Source organism: Echinops telfairi, unplaced genomic scaffold (genome assembly GCF_000313985.2).
Source record: "Echinops telfairi isolate 266 unplaced genomic scaffold, ASM31398v2 ScPeMD7_7410;HRSCAF=8448, whole genome shotgun sequence".
NCBI lineage: Eukaryota > Metazoa > Chordata > Mammalia > Afrosoricida > Tenrecidae > Echinops > Echinops telfairi.
This window is the reverse complement of record NW_022111310.1, coordinates 9,181,444-9,207,949: the sequence shown is the minus strand read 5'-3', so window position 1 is coordinate 9,207,949 and position 26,506 is coordinate 9,181,444. Positions and strand designations below refer to the sequence as shown.

Genomic DNA, 26,506 nt, shown 5'->3' with positions numbered 1-26,506 from the left:
GCCTCTCTTTGCAAGAGGTTTAAATGTCAATGAAATAATCCAAGGATTTGAAATCTGCTTCATGGAAATTCAAAGTTACCAAATGAAATACCATAAGATTAAATGCAAAGAGTAACACACAAATCTTACAGTAAGAAACCCTTAGAGCAGTGGTTCTCAACCTTCCTGAAGCCGTGACCCTTTAATACAGTTCATGTTGGGATGAGCCCCAACCATAAAATTATTTTCGTTGCTACATCATAACTGTAATTTTGCTACTGTTATGAATCGGGTGACCCCTGTGAAAGGGTTGTTCAACCCCCAAAGGGGTCTCAACCCACAGATTGAGAACCGCTGAGTCATCAGTATGTTATGAAGGATGCCATAAAAATGATTACTGCTTCAGGTGAGCCAGGAACCTGAGAGGCAAGGCCTTTTCCTCTTATGGCGCCAATTATCTAAGTGATGACATATATGGTTGATAGGTGGCACTAAAGGGTTAACATCAATAAGTGATAGCATGGATGTTACCTACACACACACACACACACACACACACACACACACACACACACACCAACTGTGGAATTTCTCTAAACTATTTTGCAACTTCTATATCAATCAAAAATAATTTTAAAATAAAAATTTAAAGCACATACACAAAAACAAAATGACATGGGTACTCTTGACACATGAAGCAACAAATGCCGAAAATTCATACTGACTTCATGAAAGAAGCAAAAAGAAGAGTGAAAGAAAGAACCAGTTCTCTAAATTACTCCCCGAGACTCTGGTTTTCACTGCTGTCCCGGGCTGCAGGCACAGGCCGAGAGAAAAGCTCAAAGCTCATTGTCTGCACTGGCTCGTGCACTGCCCACCAGTCATGCAGCTCTCCTCGCCTCTGCTGCATCGACCTCACAGTGGGATCACAGGCTGGTTTGCCGTGGCCTACTATACAAACATCCGTTACCATCATCTAAATCCTATTTGGCTAAATGGCATTATCGTACCATCAAAGAATGGACTATCTTTGAGAACCAGTAAACTATTACAATGTCTGCAAGAAATGGCTTTTTTAATTTCTGCAAGTGTCTGGAATTACCAAATAGGTTCCCAGTTTCACTTACTCCTTGACATTGAGTCCATTCTCACAACAACCCTATAAAACAGGGTAAAACAGCCCCGGTGGGCTGCAGAGAGTGTAACTCTCTCTCGTTTTGGTTTCTGTTTTTTTTTGTAGTCTATGGCACTTTGTTTACTTATCTATTTTTTAAAAATCATTTTATTGGGGGCTCGTACAACTCTTAACACAATCCATCCATCCACTGAGACTGCGACTCTTCACAGGAGCAGAAACCCTCATCATTCTGACATGGAGCGGCGGGTGGTTTTGAACTGCTGACCTTGTGTCACCCACTATGCCACCAGTATGCCTCTAATTCCCAGCAGAGTCCCAGATTTAACCAACAGATTTACATAACAAATTGTTACGGCATATTTACTTGTTTGAACATATTTCGTAATAGAATGATAAAACAAGTTTTTTTAAAGTCTTTTCTTAGAAAGTACATTAATTTAATCAATTAACGTGCTACCTTATAATTCACTTTGTCAATTCTGAAGGCTTAAGCTAGACACTTGAAATATCTAATAAGTTTCATGGGGCATAAATATAGTAGCAATCATACAATATATGTGCTAGATGAAATATCTTTTCCTCAAGGCGTTTAAAAATAAAATAGCTCTCTTGAAGAAAAAGAGGCAATTAAGTCAAGAATTTAAAGAAATACAAAAGATAAACAATGAAAACCCAAAATAAATTTAAAAATCAAATGAAAGTTCTCTCTGACAAAATTGGAAATTGGTGTACACTTATCAATGTTGTATCACAAAATGCTTCCTTATAACTTGGATATTTCAAAATCCATTATCATCTTTGTCTCCCATCAAGTATAATCTTTTTTTTTTTTAACAAGTATAACCTTAAGGAAGAAAAATATTACATTATTAGCTGGGGTAAAACTTAGTGTACAACCTAGAAGCCAATAAGACAACAGAGAACCAGGGTAACACTTTCACATCAAGCCTTTATCTAATAAAGACTCAAGTCAACCCATTGTAACCTGGCAGCTAACACTGTGTCTTGGAAAATGTATTTGTAGATCCTCTGAAACAGGAGTGATTCAAGTCTATGGCTTAAGAAAAGGAAAACAAAATCAATAACACCAAGAAGAGTCGCACAAAAATATTCTTTATAGTAATAACAAAAGTAGGATTTTCTCTGTGACCCTTCAGCATTAGTGCTCATCATCCAGTAAGACTTGTCTACTCACTTCCGGTGGGTGTGGTCCATGCCACTGTTTGGTATTGCTTCCAACTTTGCATTTTTCTGCCCACAGATATTTCCATAGCTGTCGTATCCTGACACCAGTCTTGCTGCTGCACCTGTGGCTACTGAAAAGCCACAAATAAATCCCTAGGAAAGAGCAGGAAAAAAAATACACACAAATAAACCTTTTCAATAACAAGAGTCACTACTTGATACGATAATGAGCTTCTTTTGTCTGTTCAAGGGAACAAAGAGCTATCTTTCCTGATTGCAAACACTAGTCCACTGTTTTCCTTGGGTTTCACATAAAGCAGCACAAAGAAGTCCATGGGGAAATACTATTTACTACCATCACAAAACAAATCTCAAGCTTTGACATCATGAGATCACCCTAGATTTTATAATAATAACAACAGTTTTTCTGGGTCGAACATCTGCTGTGTGCCAGACTCCGTTCTAGGCACTTAGCATCCATTTTAGCGAATCTTCCAATGAAGAAACTGAGGCCCAGATAGGTTAAGTAAGTTGCCTATAACTAGACCAACTAGTAATGATCAGAGTCAAACCCTTTTATTTGGCTGCAAAGGGGTTCTGTTAATAGCACAACAGCAAAGGAAGTAGGGGGTGGGTGGGAATAAGAGGTATGTGGACTTAAAATCATTATCATTTCAGTGCACACAACACTTCTGCTTCCTTCCTGCAGTAAAGCTGTACACAAGTCAAAGAATTACACCATGAAGCACCGTCAGGCTCTTGGAATTGTAGGCTCACAGAGAATGAGGCACTGGCTCTGTGTATTGGAAAGGTCACTTCATTTCATGGGAATATGCTTCATCACAGTGCCAACGGCAAACTGTAGGTGCTTGGGTACCACGCCATATTTGTTAAGTCAACTATGCCCTGATGCAAACAAAGCAATAGGACCCTCCCTTACACAGGCTCCTGGCAAAAGACCAGAAAGTAAGGTGAATCACTGTTGGTCAGTTTACTGTATTTGAGGAATAGACTAGTGTTAAGACATATTCTTGCAAGCTATTCATTAAGAGGCTGAATTTCTGGTCATCTTTATGAAAGTATCTAATAAAAGCAGAGATCCTCACTGTTCAATTCTTTTTCCTCCTTTTTTTTTCTGGCCTGTTCAATTCTTTATAGCCAAGTATCATGAGTAGTACTTAGGTAAGTAACTGCTAGATCTCAGGCAATAGTACTAAATACTTCTTCAGAGAAAAGTATTTCCCCCTTCGATATACTTACCTAAATAAACAGCCATAGACAATATATGTGAATGAGAATGGTTATGTTCCAATCAAAGTTTATTTACAAAAATAGGCAGAGGGCCTGCAGGCGATAGTTTTCTGGCCTCTGTTTTAAACAGTTGTTCTTAAAATGTTAAGATCCTTGAAGGCACAATAGGCTGAGCGCTGCTCACTGAATGAACAGTGGTTCAAACTCAGGAAGATGAGACCATCTGCTTCCGTAAAGATGAACAGCCTTGGAAGCGCTGTGGCGGAGTTCTACTCGGTTCCATTGGGTCCCTGGGAGTCAACTTGTCGGCAGTGGATTTTGTTTTGGGGGAGGCAACAGTTTGAACTCACCAGTCACTCCAAAATAGAAAGATGTGGCAGTCTACTTCTATAAAATTACAGCCCTGGAAGCTCTCTCACCAAAACTCACTGCCACCAAGTCAATTCAATCCATGGCGACTTCACAGGAGAGAGCAGCACTGTTCCGCAGGGTTGCTGAGACTGCCAATCTTCACACGTGTAGGCAGCCTCCTCTTTCTCCTAAATAGTGGCTGGTGGATTTGAACCAACAGGCCCACAGTTAGCAGCCCAGCACTTAATCTACTGCACAACCATGTCTCCTGGAAACCCTGTAGGGCAGTTCTACTCTGTTCTCTAGAGTCAACTGTGAATCCGAATCACCTTGACAGCAATCTTTCTTTCCTTCTTTTTCAAAAATAAGCAAGTAGTTCTAAGGAATCGTCCCCTCTAGTTTTGTTGTACAGGTAGAGGGGATGAGAGGAAAGAGTAGAGACAGAAACCTAGCAAGCAGAAATTTCCTGAAGTTCCACTTGGTAAGAAAGTGGGCTCCCTGATTCCCTGCTCGCTTGCTCTCTGATTCTGACCAAGTTAGTTCAACTCTCTGTGCCTCGGTTTACTCATCTATAAGATGCAGAAAATGAGTAAAAGGCTCCTAAGGTTGTTGTAAGAATTAAATAATCCAGTAAAGTGGAAAGAATTATGCTTAGTAGCTGCTAAGAACCCAATAAATATTAGCTATTGTTCTTGTTGTTGTTAGAGATGAGAAAGGGTTATAAGGGAAAGAACCTGAGCTTTAGGGTCAGATAAACCTGTGTTGATCAACAGACTACTGATCATTCCATTTTAAACTTGTGTGACCTTGGACAAACTTTAATTCTCTGAGCTTCAGTTTACCCATCTATAAATTGGGGCTAAAACTACTGACCACAAGGGCTGTTTTGAGAATTACATGAGGCAATACATGTAAAGTGTCTTTCTCAATAAATGCTCATAAATCCTACTTTAAAATAGCAGCTAACTACTAGCACGAGAGATAGGCATTAGCTGGTCAGCACTAACTCCCCCACCCTCACCCAGTTACCCCTCTCCCCCGCCTTCTGGCTCCTCCCAAAGAGACCAGTGTGCACGAAGAGAGGAGAAAAAAACAAAAACATTTAACCCCCATGTGTGAGGGGACGTTCAAAGGGTTTGGCAAAAATTCCAGTATCTTTCCATTGTTTCTCGGCAAACTTTTTGAAGCTCACTAGCATATATCCATGCATGCTAATCAGCATGCCATTCTAGGCAGAACCTGGAAGCCCAACGAGGAAACCCCAGCCACCTTGACCAAGAGGCTCCATGGTACTGTGGCCACGGTCTCACCTGACAAAGGAAAGGTTCATAGTTTGAAGCTGACCACTCCTGCGGAAAGCTACCACAGTCAACTTCAGTAATGTGCACAGCCTTGAAGACCTTCCGAGGCAATTTTACTCTGTCCTAAGGGTCACGGTGACTTGCATTCGACTCCTCCGTTCAGAGTTTCACATTGAGCAGGAACAAAAAGTGTATGGAAACTACTGAGGCGTAAAGGCTCGTCTTTCTTTCCGGTTTCTTTTCTTTTTTCTTTTATTAACATGAAGCATCCCAAAGCACTAGAAAGGGAATTGGCTTGGTCTTCAGAATGACCTGGCTTCCCACCCTCACTCTCACGCTGAACTAACTGTGTGACTCTGATCCAATGGCCGCTTCATCCTGACCCAGAGGCTGCCCTCGACTTCACAGCCTCAGGAGGAACACTAAGCGAGAGGAGGCCCATCCAGTCCCGAGCCGAGTGTCTGGCACAGGGCAGGTGATCAGTAGGCTGTAGCTGGTAGTGGTAAACTCAAAGAGCAAAGTCAGACAGGGGAGTATCACAATGGTGACTGGGGATGAACCAAACACACCTTCAGCTCTCCATTTCTGGATAAAAGGAAAACCGAGGAGAAACAAGCGAGCGTTTGTTGTAACTTTGTGATGATAAAAAAGCTATCTTGCGACCTCAATTACAATCTTGTTTTACTAGCAGTCAAAAATAGCAAAGCCCGGTGTAATTGAAAGGTTATTTTCCTCCTTCGCGTTTCACAGGATTTTCTATGTTTGATGAGCGTTTTGTATACAGATTCCGTACAATGGTTTCCAGCTTCCCCTTCTGACTATTTTTAAGAGGGATGTTGGACATGTGGGTTTTTTATCATCAGACACCTCACATCCGTCTGGGATGGATGCAGAGTACAAATGATCACTGTCAAGCATATGGGCTAAAATAGGGCACTGACATATTAGAGCGGTGAGAAGCTTGTGGGCTGGGGGAGCTAACACGATGGGAAGAACCATAGCTGTTATGCCAGGGACTTCCCATGTGGCACGAGGACTGACGGGGGGATCTGGCCAAATATCAGTAAAAATAAAATCTCCTTAAAAAGAAAACGTCTCTGAAGCAAATGCAAGTAGCAGCAGAGTTTCAGATGTGAACCATGAAAGGAGGAGGCAGAGTTCACAGAGTATGCTCAGTAATTTAATGATTCCACAGAGAAGGGGGAAAGCATTGGGTGGAAGGAATCACTTTAATGAGCAAATGATGGGGAAGAAAACTGTTGTAAGTGTATAGCAGGAATCCATCACTTGAGAGAAAGCAAGGAAGAGAATGATGGCTAGAATCTTAGCATGACTGAGCTATGGACTTTTTTTCTTCTTTTGTTCAGAACAGCTATATTGAGAGAGAGAAGAGCAGACATATCTAATCACAAAAAGGAAGTGGCTCAAGTCAGGTTGAAAGGCAGATAGGAATCAAAGCCAAGGCGTGGCAACTAATAGATATTTAGTGACTATTTGGAGAAAAAATTGGCTAATTAATAAGCTGGGCTCACCTTTCCATCATATAACAAGGTTTAGTTCTGTGGAAGTAAGAGCTTTCATTGGTTTCATTCACTACTAGTCAAAAAGGGAGCATGCTTTCATTTCATAAGCATGCTCGAACTTCGCATCTGTATTATTTACTAAGCAATCTGAATAAGGCAGTAGGCCTTTCTTTACTTAAGAAAAAAGGTGGGAGAAACATGGATATGGCAGAAGAGGAGAGGAGAGTGATAGTCTCTTCCAGAAACTCATAAAAACATATTAGTCAATTTCCTGCCCCCAATATGCTATACATCCTTATCTCAATTCATACTTATGGTCAATGTCCTAATAACTCATTTGTAATATCTGGGAGAACCAGGAACAAAGGAAAGTTACTAGGACCCAGTAGACAAGGTAGAATCAGATTGTCTAATACAACATAAGCAATGGACTGGTGTACAACTCATTGTTACAATGTACAGCTAGCTCACTGTTATAATGGTGGACTTATGTACAGCTCATTGTTGGTCACAAACTGACCTCTAAAAAGCCTATTTTATTAAAAATTCAGGGTATACACAGTGGTCCGTAATAACCAGTGGGGACTACCCTGTGACACACCTGAAAACATTATCATTATTATTACTGTATTATCTTGTTTTGTGTATCTTGGAAGTCTGACTTTAATTTTTTTTTAATGCACAGAAAGGTACACTATAAACTAAAACAAGCATCCAACTAACTAATGTTAGGTATAAACTGTACCAATCTGTTCCAACTTACATCCCATTTATACTTAAAGGCAGATTTTGGATGGGAATTTGTTTGTAATCTGGGGATTGCCTATATTAATATCTATAAAATATGACTACATAAATAAAACTGGCCAATCTGCCAAAGACTTCTGGATTCCTTCAACGTTTAGGAGAATGCATTGCTGGAGGAAAGAGGTACAAAATGAGAAGTGATGGAAAGTCTAAGAGACATGCACTCAGTAAGCATTTATTGGGCATATAAAAACACAAAGTGGCCATGCAGGTATAAAGAGGTGTAATGCATAAGATTTACCCAAAAGGAACTGAATTCTTCTTAAAAGAGAGAAAATTAACAAGGCGTGAGAGAATCAGAGGAACTAGATTTCCTGGGCACTTTGAAAAACGAAAAGAACAGAGGAAGAATTCTGAGAATTGGTCCCTGCTCGACTGCCCCAGATCTTCTGGAGGTCACTCGCGGCTCTGAGACTTGGTCTCCTAACGTGTCTCAAGGGTTTGACTACATTACTCTTTAATACGCCTTTCCTCCTCTACACGGTGATGATTTTAAGAGAGAGTGAATACAAAGCAAAAATTCGAAGCATGCTGCAAATTTACAGAGAACTATATGCTCATTTGGCTCACTAGAGTAACTGAGAAAAAAGGAAACAAAGAGAAGATTAAAAGCCAATGGATTAAACACAAAAAAAAGGTATTCCTTTGGATCAGATAGCCTAACGTAATTTTTAGCATGTTGTTCTTCCTGTCTCTATCACCCAGGCAAAGGGCAGACTGGCCAACAGGTTTGACTAACCACTGCGGTGAATCTCTCTCCGTGCTGCAAGCACAACAGTTAATGAGGTAGAAACTCATGCCCGGGAACCAGACTAATGTCAGAAATAAAAAGGTCCTTGAAAGCGGAGAGATGGTACAACCTGTACAACCATGTCTTCGAAATCCACTTCTAGTTCAGATCATTCTCCAAAATTCCTGCCCTAAATTTCCAACAGTTTCTCTCGAACCACAAATTCGAATGCATCCGAAATTCACTTTCTCATTCTACATTCCTGAGCGCTTCCCTTCCCTGTAAAGACTCCGTGTCCGTTAAGAGCACGATGATTTACTAGACTGCACACCTAAGAAATAGGATGAGGGTACCCTTTCTCCTGCTTCCACACTTGCCCTGGCTTTCCCACTCCTCACTGGAGGAAGAGGGAAGACCAAGTCATTGATCAAATCTGAGATACTGATTAGAACAGTTCACTGGCAAGTGAGGTTTCTGGGTTTCCAGGTCCATGTTCACCTGCAGGATGGCATTTTCTATTGTTTCCCTGTTCCAGGTGATCAGCACAGCACACAAGGTCTGCCTCCTGAAGCCATCGCCTTCTCTCTCTTCTCTTCTTTCTTGGGTTCAACGATGCCACTGTGAGATCATAAGCAATTACAGTATTCCCATACCAGGGAGGGGGTGGGTGTGAGGCTTCAAAAAGTTCATAGGAAAATTGATTTAAAATCATGGGATTTCCCCATGAACTTTTTGAAGCTCCCCCTCTCTCCCACCTCGACGCCTGTTTCCTTCCCTGTAAGTGCTGAAGGGGGAGGGTATTGACTTCACTGAGAACTTGTGAAAATTAACGGAGTTTCCAAGTCCCAGTGCTGAGCACAGTGCCTAGCACAGAACAAGCAACAATGGTTATCAGGGAAATCTTTGAATTGTCTTCCAGTTCTCATCTCCCAGGTGGTAAGCACTCTTCCGAGGGCTTTCTCGCCCCCTTCCCTGTCTTGTGTGGCAAGCTAATCTGGGCAGATGTGGCGCAAGCGCATCTCTCCTCTCCCTTCCCTTCCTCTTCGTGCTCCTCTCCTGTCAGACTGGATCAACCAGACGAGCCCAGACAGCGGGGATGTGTGGCCCACACTCTACTCCATGACTCGTTTTTACCAATGGAGACTTCAGGTGCCTGCAACTAACAAAGTGGTGCTTTGCTATCCTTCATCCCCTTCTTGCTTACTTGTGTGCACAGAAACCAGAACTGGGAATCTGGGAGGAGCTGGGGTACAATCTGAGTTGAAAAGACTGGAACCTGAACCCCTCACACAAGTACCTCCTAGTCACCCTTCATCCGCCTCCCACTGACCTCCACGGTCAATGGCACCCAATGTTACTGCTCTTACCTCTTCTCTGTACAATCGCTCCTCCTCTCCTTTACCTCTCATTTGGAGGATTGCATTCGCCCCACAGGGTGGTCTCTCTGACTGAGGTTTTCCTCCTTCATGAATTGGCTACAAAAGTCATCTTTCTAAGCCCAGTCATACCATACTCAAAACTTGCTCAAAACTCTTCCGTGTTTTATGAACACCTGAAACAACCGGACTCCAACCTGGGTGAATATTAGAATGAAGGCGATGACGTCAGAGTCCCAGAGGTGGTGCTCAGGCATGAGTGGTTATTCTAATGCAGTTAGAGTGGAGAACCGCTTGTTTACTATCTAAATGAACTAAAAAGAGGTTTAGAAATGCAGTGATACATATAATTTTTTAAGAGCAGGGTAAGCAGCGGTTAAGTAAATTCAAAATAGTGATCCAAATTTAAAGGTGGAAGATGACAGCTCTCAAGCAGGATGGTGGTAATTTACTTTGAAAAGTACTTTAAGCTCTGGGCAACTGAAGCATGTGAAAACCCTGAGACCAAGGGAGGCAATAAAAAGAGAAGTACAAATATTTAAGATGAAATGAACACGTGTAAATAGAAGTGTTTAACGGGGGAAGATGTGCGGAAGGGGATAAGGACTAAAAATATTCAAGAGTCAAAGCATAAAGATCAAGGAAGGTGCAAAGAGCTTCAGGTTAAGGACAGAAGGATAAAGACATGATTGTGTATCAGGCTGCCCAAGGACAGAGAACCCGCAGGTAAGGCAGGCAGCCGAGCCCAGGTGAACGCACAGCTAGAGTTTGAGTTCTGATCTAGCTTTGCTACTGACTGTCAACCACAAAAAGCCTCCACTGTAATCACAGAATAGAGGTGATCTCATAAGGTAATTGGAAGAAATGAGTGAGAGAGAACCACACGTACAAGAACATCGCATAAAAGATTAATGCTTAGCAAATGTTGGTTGATGGTTTTCTCTTAAAAGCCCTACAGAATGAAATCTAAAAGAGCAAACACTTGGAAGACAAAACAACTTTGAACTATAGTTGTGCCACGACAGTGGGGGAACAAAACTTTGAGAGTTCTTGTGTTCCTACATGTCAAAGAGCGTTGCTTGCTCAGCTCCATGAATGAACTGGAAGAATAATTTCAAAACAAATAATGCTATGCCTGCATTTAAAAGTACACACAGTGGGTCTTAATGATCATCATCACACTGTCATCAATGCTATATTAATTACCATTGACTTAAAATGTTTCAGTAAACAAGTCAAGTCCTTACTCTCCAGTCATTCCCAAAGGAGCCTATTAATATTCAGGATGGCACTGCTCCTGGGCAATTTGAGCATAGAAAATCAAAAGCACATGCAGTGGCCTGGTACATGTTTTTATAAACATATTTCTGAAAGGTCAGCTGCGATTTATCCCAGGGTTGAATTCAGGATAGGGTAGGGCTGGAGGATTTGGGATTACGGACTAATTTTGTTGGTAGAGAACCTTCTTTTTTCTCCTACACTCTGCATTCGAATTTGTGCATGCTGCAGTTCATTGCTACGCCATTAAACGAAGTAGATTTTAGAGCAGTATCTTATAAGTCCAAAGCTAGAAAATGTTGACATTTTCTAAAGACCTTAAATATGGTGAAATTGAACTGTCTTTCATCTTTAAAACTAACACTCGTTATTCTACTGGACTTAGCACATCTCATTTCCTTTCCTTGGCTCAAGGGCCAACCAGGTAGCTACGATTATGCTTATTAGCCATGATTAGGGTTTCCTGTGATTTGCAAATGGAACTTGGGAGGTGGGCAGTTCAGGGAAACAAAGAATAAGAACTTCCTAAAGAGCCTTGATTCGATAGGAAAGAAAGGATTTAAAAACACTTACGCACGAGTGGGAACGGGCTGCCTGCAGCAGCATAATTGCATTTTGAGTTGTAGAAGACTAAGAAAAAGAGCAATGCGCTATCTGCACAGTGGCCTTGCGGAAGAGGAAATGAGGTGGTCGAAAGAGCACTGGCTTGAAAATTAAGAGACCTGGGCTCTGTTCCCAGCTCTGTCATTAACTAGCAGGATGGCCTTGAGACGGCCCTTATCATTTCTGGGCTTGATGGTTTTAACCTGTAAAATGAGGGTGATGGGCCAGATGAGGATTTCCAAGGTCCTTTCTAGTGCTAACATCTGAAACCATTGCTAACATCTGCAACCACCAGCACTGACTCTAACATCAATGAAGTCTGTGTGAGAAACTCCCGCAGGGCACTTTGAATCAGCACACCCTCAACACCGTACATCAGACTCAGCTCCTCCGCTCGCTATAACCAGTTTGAAATCACTGATAGAAGAATAGAGCAGGCCCCTGGATCTCTGATTTGGAGATACCTCTCATTATAGTTAGCGCAGCAAGCCTAGTAGGCAGAAGGAGGTAGCAGCATCCACACATCTCTCACTCACTCCCCATGCTGACTCACAGCCACTCGACAGAACAGGATACAACCGCCCCTGTGGGTTTCCGAGACTTAAATTGTTTATGGAAGCAGAGAGCCTTGCCTTTCTCCCACACAGTGGCTGGTGGTTTCAAACTGTAGACCTTGTGGTAGCAGCCCCACTCGTAACCACTATGCCACTAGGGTAAGGTGACCAGATTTTAACATTGGTAAAGCAGGACACCATTGATAAAACTCATATCCTGGTGAAATAGCCACATGGCCGCAGAAAACTGTATACCCTAGCTTGTCGTGCATTCTTTCCAAAAATCTGGACTTTTTAAAAATGCCGCGGGACGCAGGACAAATGGTTAAAAATCGGGACTGTCCTGCTTTTGGTTACCTTACACTAGGGCCACACATCCAGGAGGAACTAAAAAGATGTCAACATCTAGAAACTATTGGAGAAATGATCTAGCAAAACCTCCTACTTTTAGCCACTGGAACCCCAAGTCCTGAAAGGTGAACTGACTGTCTTAAGTCAACCATCAAGTTCGTGTGGCTGGGCTGGGTAAAGACCCCGGACTCGTGACCCTGGCTGGTGTTCTGTTTATCACCCGATGAGGAGCTCAGCACATTGAAACTTCTCTCTGGATTTCTGGAATGATCTACCTGGATTTCTGGAATGACCTACTTAGTGAAGCAGGTTCCCAATGGCTCCTTTAATCTTAGTCTCAATTTTCATGGAGGAAAATAATGTAAAATGAGGGGGATGCCAAATACCACTGAATGGTATAGGGTGGAAGTAATGGGCCTCAGGGGCATCCTCAGCCTTGTAGTATTGTACAGAATAGAGCTGCCCTGTAGCGTTTTCAAGGCCATAATCTTTATAGAAGCAGAGTCTAATCTTTCAGTCAGCAGCCGAGCACTCAATGACGATGCCACCAGGGCACCCCTGAGCCATACAGGAGGAGGTTTTATTTTTAAAAAGCTCCCTCTTTAAACCCACTCCACCTCCTTCCCTGACTCAGGAGTTCGGGTCCCTGTCACGCCGTGGCAGTTCCTTACCATCCCAATGCAGAAGAGGACGAAGAGCAGCAGCCATGGTATGTCCGTGCAGCTCCGGTCCTCCAGAGGCTTCCATTCCCGTTTGGAGCTCTAATGGAAAAGACAAAATAAGATACAGAGTGGAAGATGTGAAGGGTGAAGGGTCATTAAAACCAGCAAGGCACAAACACACCATGTACACCCAGCCAGGTTCCATCTCTCTCCGACAGCTTCTGCTGAACCTTCCAAGACCCAGTTTGCTCTGTGAATCTTATCCTAACGCCCTTGGCCAAGGCGTCGACCTGGCCAGGCAGAGTAGTTACTGCGGTTTGGGGGGTATTTTGCAGACCGAATTATTATTAAGCTAATCACATGTCACTTAAGGAAAAAAGACTATTTTATTTCCTAACATAGATGGGAAAAGATGGCTTAAGGTTCATGATACTGCTCCGGGCATATTTGTTTTGTTTATAGTCTTCCAACTTCAATATTCGTGGTAGTATTTTTCTGTGTCAAGATACATGTCTTAACATTTTAGAATATGCTTTTTACATATTTTTCTCTTCAAGAAGAAGGCCCATTAAAAGGAATTCCCCTTTCAGCCTAAAACCTACTGCCGTTGAGTCAATTCTGACTCACAGGAATCCTATGTAGGCTTTCTGAGGAGGCCGTAAATCTTCACAGGAGCAGACAACCTCATCTTTCTTTCACGGAGAAGCTTGTGGGCTTGACCCACCAACCTTACAGTTAGCAGTCCAATGCTTCCCCAACTGGGCCAACGGGACTCCTTTATTTCAGGGCAGATTCTTCTAAATCAAATAACATTAGGTAGGAAAAAAAAAATCAACTGAAACACTTTCCAGATCCAGGCAACTTCTAACCCACTATCCACAAATTTTCATTCTGTTCCTGGAAGGTCTGGAAGAATTCCCAGACCAAACACAGAGATTCTCTAGTGAATAGGGGTCCTTCTGAAAATTATCTGCAAGATACTGATTGGAATTTCCGTCACTTCCTCTCCCCCTTCCCACATTTTCCTTTACTTAGACCAAGTCTTAGGTTCTTGGGTCAGCTCACTAATTTCTTTGAACTGAAATGTAACCGAAAGAACACTTCTGAGCTTTCTAATTAACAGAAAATCTTCAAGTCTCACACTCTTGCCTGAAAAGGGTAAACAAGAAGAGGGAGGGAACACAGAGGCTCAGTGACGTTCACAGCCTGTGGGGAAGCCTTTGGAATGTTTTAGGAAAAGGTTCTTCCAACATGAAAGCTTGGGCTCCCATGAGAAGATCCAGGAATCCGTGAGGGGAGGTCTCTTCAGGGACAGGCAGCATTATCGGGGAGCTGGAGGTAAAGGAGCCTCCGGTAGACTTAGAATGTGGAGTGCAAAGGTGGCGGGCTCATTCCCCATGAGGTTTGCTTAATTCGCCTTCTAAAACAATGACTATGACCATCCACCCTTTGAAAACCTGATTCGACTGGCAAGTGGATCCTAGGAGGATATGCAAATATTTACATAATCTTTATAAAAGTTTAAGGAATTTCTCAGTGAACCCAAGTAGTGAAACACAACTTTAAAATATCTGCCTAAAAAAGTCTGAGCTGTAACCACGCCTTTCCTGACCCCACAGATGCCTTTCCCTCAGTGCCTCACACTGTTCCATTGTGTCCACAGAAAAACCACTAGCTCTTGCTCGCAGCTCCCCCACAAGTAAACAAAAGAGCACCGCTCAGTCCTGGGAAGAAGCCTTATCCCAAGAGCCCAACTAGCATTAAAAATCAGAGTGAGTAGGCCGTTTTTCCCAGAGGAATGTAGCACGATGGCATAATGGATAAAGGTTTCCATTTTCTCGCTGGCTCTGCCATTAGTTAGCTACATCATTTAGGATCCATCAAGTCATCTCTCTGGGCAGCATGCAGAAGTTAGATTGGCGCTCAGAGTCCTTCGAACTTGAGGGGGGAAAAATCTATGATAAGGAAAGCAGTTTTGTAGAAATTTTTTTTTTTTACATTTTATTAGGGGCTCATACAACTCTTATCCCAATCCATACACACATCAATTGTGTAAAGCGCATTTGTACATCGTTTCTCAAAACATTTTCTCTTCATTTAAACCCCCGACATTAGGTCCTCATTTTTCTCCTCCCTCCCCGCTCCCCCCTCCCGCATGAGCCCTTGATAGTTTATAAATTGGTATTTTGTCATATCTTGCCCTGTCCGACGTCTCCCTTCACCCACTTTTCGGTATTTTTATTATGACATCAACAACAAAAGAACTTGTGAAATAATTTTGACATTTACTCCCTGTTTTAGTCAAATAAGAATGCCTATATTGTTGCCTCTCAATTTTGAAGACAGTTGCTCACAGTATGAATAAAGAATCTTTCTTTGTATTAAATCATGCCAGTCTTGAGTAACACACACTACAGTAAAATTATGTACAAACGCAGAATTCAAATCGTTCTTGAAAAGTCATTGCATTTATTCCATGGAAACAGAGCGCAGCAGCTACCTTCAAACACGATCCTTGTCTTAGCAAACAGTATGCACTGGCACAGAAGAGGAGAATCTTGGGTCGATTAAGCGAAGTGCTTTTGCTGTTTTTAATACACAGCTATTTTCATAATATTTTTCCTTCAGTCAAACATCTGTAATCTATTAACAAAGAAAGATTTTATAATCTCTCTCTCCTTTTCTTTTTTGATAATTGTTTTCAATCTCTAGAATTGTTAAATATAAATATTTTACACCCCAATAGTTCCACTCAATGTACTGGGGGGACGCTTCTGTGCCAAATATAGAGAAAACATCTCCTGGAGGGTGAAAGAGAAGTAGGGAGGGGATGGGATTCACATATCAAAAATTAGTGACAGAGATTAGACATCCAGCAAGTGGGTAAACTAGGCAAACCCTCTACACCAAAGGTACAAAATACCAAAGGATGAAAGACCCGGATGGTAATCCTAGAAGCTTGAGCTTTAATGAAAGGGGCGGAGAAGTGGATGGGATACCAACTAGAAACCTATGGTTCTGCCACAGCCAAACTTCCTCAAGGCCAAGCTACGGACAAAGGGCCACTACCCGCTCCCATCCCACCTGATCACTGATAGTCAACAGTCAACACCGGCCAAACCCCGCCCTCAACTATGCCACACAAACAATGAGCAAAGAATTGCACACGTGTTCCCATTACGTTACACCTACCAAGAGAGAGGCGCTAAGTGCCTACGAACACACTAACATACCATGATCAGTTAAATACAAATTAAACAACATGCGTCTCAGAGATGACAATTTCAACACACACAACAGACTAGATAGAGTGGCTCGAACAAGGGACCAAGCAGAGCTAGCTAGAGGCCTCTCTAAGGAGGAAATGGCATCAGTGCCACCTCATGAAAAACAAAAGAATGGCATTTAGGTTCTTGCAACAGATTGAAAGGTTGAGAACACAGAGAAAAAAACTTTGAAGAATTCATGAGGTCAGTACAAGGACTGAGAAAATAAGCATAAAAGTAGAAACCATATAAACACAGCAAACAGAAATCCAGAAGGTTACTGCTGTTTCAGAATAGATAGTCCACTGAAATGACAAAGGAGTAGATTAGAATCTCTGGAAGGCCAAATCAGTGAGCTTGGCAACCATCCTGTTAATATTACTCTCCTGGAGGAAGAGTCAGAAAGGGAAAATAAGGAAGCCTAAGAATCACGTAGGATAAAGTCAAGATGAGTAACCCAGATGTTACCTGTGGGCGGGGTACTCAGGACCAGTCTCGGGGCCACCAAGGTCAAATGGCATAATACAGGCCACAAAGTCTACATCTACTTAGGTGAGTAGCAACTGGGCTCTGAAAAGCTGGTAAGCTGCCATCTAACGTCCACTCACTGGCCTCCCTTCCTCTGGAGGAAAGAAGAGTCAAGCAACTTGAAGACACATGGGAACAAGAGGTAAATGAACTACGTGCGCATTTGCGTCCAGAAACCCAAGACCAGAAGAACTCGATGATTGATGGCCCGCTCTGAAAGGAGTCATAGTAGAAGGTCCTGGATGAAGCGAATGAAGGAAGTGGCCTGAAACTTAGCATAACGAAGGAGACTCGGCTTGTTGTTCAGCTCGGCCTGGGAGAACCCTCGAGACCATGTCCCCTCAGGGTGCAGAGCTGAATTCACCCCGTGGCTCAGTTTCCAGCCAGACAACTCATGGACAGGGGGAATAATAATACTTTTTGATGTGTGCACACGTGAGAATCATCAACAATTTGGGATAAAAGGGCCAGTATTTTTTTATTAATCATTTTATTGGGGTTCATACAATTCATCACAATCCATACATACATCAATTGTGTAAAACACACTTAAACATTTGTTGCCCTCATCATTCTCAAAATTCGCTTTCCGCTTGGGTTCCTGGAATTAGCTCCTCATTTTCCTTTTTCCCCTCCTCCCTCCCTGCTCCCCCTCCCTCGTGGACCCTAATAATTTATAAATTATTATATCTTATCTTACACTGCCCTGCGTCTCCCTTCACCCACCCTTCTATTGCCCATCCCCCAGAGAGGAGGTTATATGTAGATCCTTGTGATCGATTCCCCCTTTCTACCCCCACTTCCCTCCCGGTATCACCACTCTCACCGCTGGTCCTGAGGGGTTCATCTGTCCTAGATTACCTGTGTTTCCAGTTCCCATCTGTACCGCTGTGCATCCTCTGCTCTAACCAGGTTTGCCAGGTAGAATTGGGATCATGGAAGGTTGTGATTTCATTATTGCTATACTGCACCCTGAGTGACTCATCTCCTCCCCACTACCCCTCTGCAAGGTAAGTCCAGTTGTCCACAGATAGGCATTGGGTCCCCATCACGCGCTACTCTCATCACAATGATATGATTTTTAAAATTTTTTATTTTTTTTACCCCCGCCCCCACCTCCTTTGGTGCTTGAAGCCTGGTCCCTTTGGCCCTTCATGATCACACATGTTGGTGTGCTGCTTCCATGTGGACTTTGTTGCTTCTGGGCTAGGTGGCCGCTTGTTTACTTTCAGGCAAAGGGCCAGTATTTACACAAGGGAAAAGTTCAGAAGATGTATAAGAAGGATGGACAGAGACAGGAAATACAGGGAGGAGTCCTGATAGGTGAAGTTACATTGAGGGGATTGCAATAAATAAGTTGAAAGGGAATGTGTATGTGTGAATCATTGAGCAGAAAACCGAGGGTCTACTCTGTAAGCCTTCACCCAATTCACAAAAAATTGGGGTGGGGGGCGGAGCAACACTTCTGGGTAGAGAAGAAGAGCAGCAGAAGGGAGGGAAGGAGGGTGAGCAATTTCACCCAGAAGACAGGAGACTTCACAATGGTGGCAACTGGGCTGACCCTGAAAGGGTGGGTGGTGACTGATGACCAAGTAGACAAGTGAGGGAATGGGAGGCGATGCTCACCGCAGGCCGAAGACACAAGACCACTGCCCAAGAGTCACCTTTCTTGGCAAGAACAGACCCTCCACGATGGGTTCTTTGCTTTTTAGCTTCCGTCCGTATGGTACTTGGCAAGTTACCCAGCTTCTGAAAACCTCATCGTCCTCCTCTGCAAGGGAGGGTGACAATCATGCTTACATGATCAGGTTGTTTTGAGCATTACATGTGAGCATTGCATCTGGCACACAGGGAGTATGCACTTTGAATGTTAGTTATCCATCAATATTCAATTAACCTTCAACTTAAAACATGTGCTTACCAGGAGACTTTTCCCCTAAAAGAGATGAAAAAGAACACGAGACTCATCTTTCCTCATATTCTGGAAGTCTGACTTCCAAATGATGACACATTGTAGCCACTGTTTCGTATGTTATCAGTTATGGTTTCTAATAGCCATACCTCAAAGTTTACACACACTGTATTTTTTCTTCAAAACACCGTGCGGTTGGTTTTATCCGTATTTTGCCGCTGAGGAAACTCACTCGAAAGCCCAAAGTTTCATGGCACGCACCTAGGACGGCAACTTCACACTAAGTCCCATTCCTTGGTTGCACTAGGCAGGAAAGGGCAAACACCGCTAATATTTTTTCTTCTCATTGCAAAATTTTAGAGCCAATCCAACAGTCACTGGGTTACCAAGGAACACTCTCTACTTGTCCTTTATAGCATCATGTAAATGTGCCCGCACACTGAAAGGACTGAACAGCCCCTACGTGGAACAAATTCTTCGTTCACGACTTTCACCTGCTGCACTTGCAGCTTGTACATCATTGAAAAGGCTTCCAGTCTTTCCTGATGCTGACTAACCCTCACACCACGCACATTGCTGGCAGCTGATTCCAACGCCCTGAGCAAACCGGACGGCACAGAACTGCCCACGGTTTCCAATGCTGTAAGTCTCCACAGGAGCAGACTGCCATAGTTAGTCTGCAGTATTGCGTTCGAACCACTGATGTTTTCATCAGTAGCTGAGCCCATAAACACTGCAACACCCGAGCTCCATTGTTGCATTAAAGTAGACTAATTAAGAGCCTCAGGCACCTGTCTGACTAATCCACAAATGTGAATTAAAAACACAGAATCAAATCTCATTTGAAACTCAAGAACTGTTTACAATTTAAAACCCACTGCTATTAAGTCAGTCTGACTCACAGCAACCGTGCAGGACAGACACTGACTATGCTGTTGGGTTTTCAAGACTAATCTGGACAGGAGCTTCATCCTTCTCCTGTGTAGCGGCGGTTCAAACTGCCGACCTTGTGATTACAGTCCAACGCATAGCCCGCCAGCCATTTAAAACTCTATAGGTACTAAGAGAGCAAGACGTACCCACAGAATTGTTCCAGTGCCTCGGGAACCCCAACAGTTGAATGATCTTAATGATACGCTGACAGATTGAATCAAGCTGCAACTGAATTTAATGGTTTCTTCCCATTAACGTCCACATCAACCGGCAAAACTAAAACATTGGGCATAAGCACCTTGTAATGCAATTTTGTCACTTTCTCTGGTTCTACATGTGATTAATGAAGCCTGTCAATAAATGTTAGCTCCCTTTCCCTTCAAAAATCACACAATTTAAAAACTAAACAGGGCTAAAAATAATCATAAGGACCCAACACATACAGAAAGTTATCTGAATCAAAGAAGGCAAAGGAAGGGACTTGTTCAAGGGAACACACTTACTTCTATTCACGACTTTTTGAGCCTGTAAACCATTCCGTATTATTATGTATTTCCTACTTGTTTATTTTATCCAAGAAGCCAAGGTTCAGAGAAAATTAGTGTAAAAATCCATTATCTGAAACCTGACTCCTCAAACTGTTTGTTTTGCTTTGAAATAAATATGCAAGTTTAACCTAACTTTCCCTGTTATTTCAAATGAAGACAGTTATTGAGTAAACTAGTAACACACAAAGGTTTCTCATTCAGCAAGTGATATGTCTGAACCAGTTAAATCAAATCGGTTGCCACCGAAGGAGTTAAGCAATAGTGAGGCAGAAAGGGCGTGCCAGGCCAAGGATCAATCAAGAAGAAAAAAGCATGTCAAATACAAATCTTATTTCACAGAGCACCGAAGGGCAAGAACAATTAGGAAGGTCTCATAAAAACACCTGACGGTCAACAGCAACAATCCGGACTCAAGATCAAATCAGTCAGCCAGGTCTCCAACAGGGAGGCAGGTAAGTCCCAAGTCCAGGAAGCCTGCAGATGTCTTGTATCTCAGAGTCAATACCGAAAACCAGCTGCCTGCCCTACTTTGATACTTTGTGCTTATGGTAAATTCTGAGTTTCCCTTAATTGACAATGCTTCCCCAAAGATTCATATAATAATAGAGTAACAATATTAACTAATTCTCTGAATCTTTCCTTGATAAACCAGATTTCTGTGGATATAATTTTTAAGTAGTGGAAAATGGGCTACAGAAAGACTGCTGCCTGGGATACTAAGAAGCTATTTGAATTTCACACAGTAATCTTAAACATTTCATTGGTTAATCAAGTAAATATTGAGCACCACACAAAGTACTTGAGATTCAGAGGTAGGCTGGGTGAAAGAGAGGTAGGAAAGAACTTAGGTTTCCTGGCTGATGCCAAAACACAGCGATGGGTAAAAAGCATCCTTCAGGAACAGGGAGCGCTTTTCTGGGAGGACATGGCAGTCTGCTTCTGAAAAGCCTTAGAAACCTGAGGAGGCAGTTCCATCAGTCCTTGTAGGACCACTGTCAGTTAGCATTCAGCCTGACAGCAATGGAGTGGGGTTTTTTTTTGTTTCTTTTGTTTTTTAGTTGATTTACATACCATGGTGTTTATAAATCTTTGTGGGAAAATCTCATTGCCTTTTAATTCTATTTTTCCACAAACTTTATTAAGCACCCTCATATCTCTGCAGTGATAACGAATTTATGAGTTGTAATTTGTCATACTTCTATGCTTTATCAGCTGGGAAATATACCAAAAATAGGCCACTCCTACTAATAAATTCCTTAAGCTTAAAAAGTGAAGCAGAGTCACGATTATCCTTATGAGAAGCCAACAAACACCTGCTTGCTTTCTTACGTGGTTTCGTGAAGGTCAGCGATAAGGAAAGTTAAGTTGGGGCGGGGCGGGGGGGAGGGGGGGGGCCGCGCAGAAATTGCACATAACTTACTCCTACTGCTGTTGTTGAGCGCTGTGAAGTTGGCTCTGATGGGTCAGAATAAAATGTTGCCTGCTCCTGCCACATCCACACAACCGTCCCTGTGCCAATCCATTTTATTGAGCGCCTCCTCCTTCCCATCAACACTGCTCAAGCAATGGCCCCGCCCTCTGTCTAAAAGCATGCATAGCTAACGGCGAGCATGAAAAATCCCTGCCTACATCCTTGCAGCAAAATAGACTCTGCCGTACCTCTGCTGGAGTCCTATGAAAAACCAGCTGTGCCCTCAGGAGCAAAGCAAGCGAAGATACTGCCTCTCATCCAGCAGAGAATCCCAGAACGTGTCCTCAGGACAAACAAAAACACCCACTGCCATCGAATGGATTCCAACTCCCATCAACCTCAGCAAAGGCGCAGAAGCAGAAAGTCTTCACAGGAGCAGAGACAGCCTCCTCTTCTCTGAGGGAGCAGCTGGCTGGATGGTTAACCAACGCTTCCCCGACAAAGTCCCCAGGCCGCTCCTGTTTTCAGCTAGGATTAGTTTACTTGTTAAATAACCAGTGTTTATGCCTATCTCGGATATTTTCTTGAGCATCTATTTCCGGGGGTAAATCGCGTCCCATAGATGCAGCAGCTCCGCCAATAGTTAGGGCCACAAAGTCTCCATGATCCTTTCTGAATGCATCTCCAAGGTCAATGTGACAAAGACATTTGTGTGATTTAGGGACACAGACAGCAAACGTTGGCCCAGTTGTGAGGACTTTATTTTGCTCATGCCAATCTGTTTTACACAACAATCTCTAGTACTAAAGACAAATAGTTATACACACCCAATCTCCAGAGCTCCCTCCAAGGACATACTGCTTCATTAAATTCCCCAATGCTTTTATTTGTGCAGAGTAGTAACAAAAGAATAAAAGAGCTGATGTGTATCATTTTTGCCACAATTTTCAATAGAGTGAGCAGACCTGATGAAGCTGGTAGCAATAAAACATGGAGGCTTTCAGCCTTCTGTTCATAGCGCCTGCAAATAAAATCTTGTAATAGAATTTTGAAAGGCACTGCCTCTCCTTTGGGAAAGCTCTGTCAAGGATTGGGAGTGCAAAACTACTTATAGTTACCATAAGTAATCCGTTTCATTTGCTAAGCCTGATGATGGCAATTCATATTTGAAAGATAAAAAGAAAAGCATGATTTTAACAGGCAGTTAAAGGTAATAAGATACAATGCGTGGAAAGATAGGACAGGCTTCTGTGTCCAACTGCTTTTCTCAATCCATGAACTTTATGCTAGGTCACCAACATTCCTCCTCCTAAGGAAAATTACGCGTCCACATAGTAATACAAAGAGCCCATGACTTCATTCTTTCTCCAACTGCCATAAAAGAACAAACTGGGGCCTGGGACGAACATGTCCTTCTGACATCAGACTGGTCAATGACTGCTTTTCTCACATCTGAGCCCCTCATGATCACCAGGGAGCGGCCAGGTTAATCCTGCTCTGAAACACTGCGAATGACATCTTTTCATCCTTGGCCTCCATCATCAATGAAACATAGTCAAAATTATACAGACGAGCTTTAATGCAACCCTCAGACAATATTTCTAATCTGCCTTTCTACTGGATCAATGGTAAAAGGTCCTTTTTCATATATAATTTTATTTTATATTTACTTTCATAGCCTTATTTCCTGTCATGTCCTCAGTGCTTGATGATACCAAAGATGGACATAAGAGCCCAAACTCTCCTTTACCTCTTCTGTCTGCTCTAAAGAGGGCAGTTTCCATATGGCGGATCTTCTGACTGATTTGTGTGGCTATACTTTAGTCTGGTTTTTTTTTTAAAGCAAAAATCCACAGGTACTCGATGTAGGTTTCTTACTCCAATCATGCCTGCTGTCAATGATAGAATAAGTAAAAATTGACTTATGAAGACTACATTGACATATGAAGAGTCAACATGGAAAATTATACTAACTATAGAATGTAGTTCAGATAAAGTAAAATCGCTTAAATATGACTCTTCCAGCCATCTCTACAATGGCTACCAAATGATTGGGTGGAACCATGCAAATAAGGTGTGTGAAACAATAGCAGAGGAGACTGTAGTTTTCATTGTCATTCCCTTGTGTATACAAGAGCCATTTCAAAAGCAGGAAGAGAGAACCCTAGTACCATTGAGAAAGAACAGCCAATAGTGGTGGCGAATAGGATATCCCAGTCTGAAGTGGTGGAAGAAGCAGGGGCCAAGGCATGGAGACCAGGAGACAGGGAAACAAGGAACCATTCCAAGACAGAGTAGAGGCACCACACTGCTGAGACCCAGAGACAGTGCGGCAGAGCAGCAGTGGGCTTCCTGGCCTACACAGGCAGAGACTTGGCTGCAGGCTAAGAAGCACTGCTGTGGACCAGTGCCTGTATCCTTAGTATTTTTGATTCTGACTTGTGGTGATCTACTAACATCTCTAACAAACCCTCAGAATCATGAATAGTGTCTGTGAGTTTTGTGTGGCGATCGAACCGGGCAGAGAAGAAGAGTGGCATTGAAGGAAGGGCTGGTGTCAGAAGAGGGTAACAGAAGGATGGAAGGTGGGGCAAGCCTGACCTCGGCCTTATAGTAACTGGCCCCGCGGGGGTGTGAAGTTGGATTCTCCTGCCTTGTATAGCCAGAGGAGGGCAGATGGGGCCCCAGCTCCAGTTCCTTAATAGCTACTGAGTTGATTTTTAGGGAAATTAGTAAATTATTTTCAATCAAAATGAGATTGGCTTTTCCAATGAAGATGCTTTAGTCCACAGAAATTCTACACAGAGAAGAGATAAATATCTGTTCATTTCCGTAGTCATCTTAGTGACCAAATCCCTAGAATGCTTTAAAAAATCGTTTTAAAACTTATTAACAGTTTTGCCATTTTTGGGACAAAATTCACTTCGTATACTTTTTTTTTTAAATCATTTTATTGGGGGCTTGTACAAGTCCATCACAATCCATCCATCCATCCATCCATCCATCCATCCATCCATCCATCCATCCATGTCAAGCACATTTGCATATTTGTTGCCATCATCATTTTCCAAACATTTTCTTTCTACTTAAGCCCTTGGTATCACCTTCTCATTTTTTCCTTCCTACCCCACAAACCCTTGATAATTTATAAATTATTATTATTTTGTCATGGCTTACACTGTCCAATGTTTCCCTTCATCCACTTTTCTGTTGTTCATCCCCAAGGAGGGGGTTATATGTAGATCATTGTGATCGGTTTCCCCCTTTGCTCCCACCTTCCCTTTCCCCTCCTGGTATCCATACGCTCACTATTGGTCCTCAGGGGTTTGTCTGTCCTGGATTCCTTGTGTTTCCAGTTCTTATCTGTACCAGGGGACATCCTCTGGTCAAGCCAGATTTATACAGTAGAACTGAGGTCATAATAAAATAGGGGGAGGAAGCATTAAAGAACTAGAGGAAAGCTGTATGTTTCATCGGTGCTATATTGCACCCTGACTGGCCCATCTTAACCCCACGACCGTTCTGTAAAGGGATGTCCAATTGCCTACAGATGGGCTTTGGGTTTCCACTCTGCACTCACCCTCATTCACAATATTATTTTTTTGTTCTGGATCTTTGATGCCTGATACCTGATCATATCGCAGGCTGGTGGGCTTCTTCCATGTGGGCTTTGTTACTTCTCAGCTAGATGGCCACTTGTTTATCTTCAAGTCTTAAGACCCCAGGCACTATATCTTTTGATAGCCGGGCACCATCAGCTTTCTTCACATTTGCTTATGCACCCATTTTGTCTTCAGTGATCATGTCAGGAAGGTGAGCAACATGGAATGCCAGGTTGATAGAACCAAGTGTTCTAAAGTATTGAGGGGGTACTTGAGTAGAGACCCAATGTCTATCTGCTACCTTAATACTAAACCTATAAATATATGTACATAAGTCTATTTGCCCATTGTCATATATAAATATATTAACATATGAACATGTCATTATATAAATATAGTTACATATGTACATGTCTGTATTTAGACCTCCATAAACGCCCTTTGCCTCCTAGTTCATTCCTCTACTTCCTTTTACTTTCCTCTTGTACCACTATCATGCTCAGCCTTCATTTGGGTTTCAGTAATTTCCTCTCGGTTACATTACCCTTGATCACTCCCTACCAGGCCACCTACACCCTCCTCACTACCAATTTGGACCACTTGCTGTTCTCTTGTCCCTGGGTTTGTTAACACCACTTCCTTCCCCCCCCTCCGCCTCCCCCTCCCATGTCCCCCAGGAAACGTCGGTCCTGTTGTTTTCTCCTTCAGAGTATTTATCCTGCCTATCTTAGCTAGATAAACCTACAGAGATAATAATATGCACAAAAACAAGACAGAGCAAAACAAAGCAACAAAAGAAAAGAAATCAACAACAAAACACTAACGACAAAAAACAAAATAGTTCGAGGTCTGTTTGTTGACCTTTAGAAGTGTTTTCCAGTCGAATCTGATGGGGTGCCATTCCCTCGCCCCAAAGTCTAGTTTTGGTATTCCCTGGGGACTTCATTGCTTTGCTCTCCTTGCTGCTCTGTTGTATGCCCTTAGCGTTTCGCCCCAGTGCGGTGGGGTCAGATCGGGTACAATTCCCACATTCTGTCTCCAGCGTTGTCCGATGGCCAGTAAAAATATGAGAAACTGTTCCCGATCATTAGCCATAAGAGAAATGCAAATTAAAACAACTACGAGATGCCTCCTAACACCCTCAAAGATAGCCCAATTCAAAAAAATCAGAAAGCAACAAGTGTTGGAGGGGCTGTGGTGAGATAGGAACTCTCATC

The 26,506-nt window shown here is 42.7% G+C and overlaps 1 protein-coding gene across 1 annotated transcript in view; it reads right to left on the bottom strand.

The window, feature by feature from the left end:
• SLC44A1 (solute carrier family 44 member 1) overlaps positions 1-26,506 on the bottom strand; it is a 186,887-nt gene that overhangs the window by 72,388 nt on the left and 87,993 nt on the right. Inside the window, exons 2-3 of the mRNA XM_045296533.1 lie at positions 13,099-13,188; positions 2,313-2,455 (exon numbers count right to left, since the gene is read on the bottom strand). Of these exons, the coding sequence (XP_045152468.1) occupies positions 2,313-2,455; positions 13,099-13,188 (233 nt within the window). The remainder of the gene's footprint in view (positions 1-2,312; positions 2,456-13,098; positions 13,189-26,506) is intronic.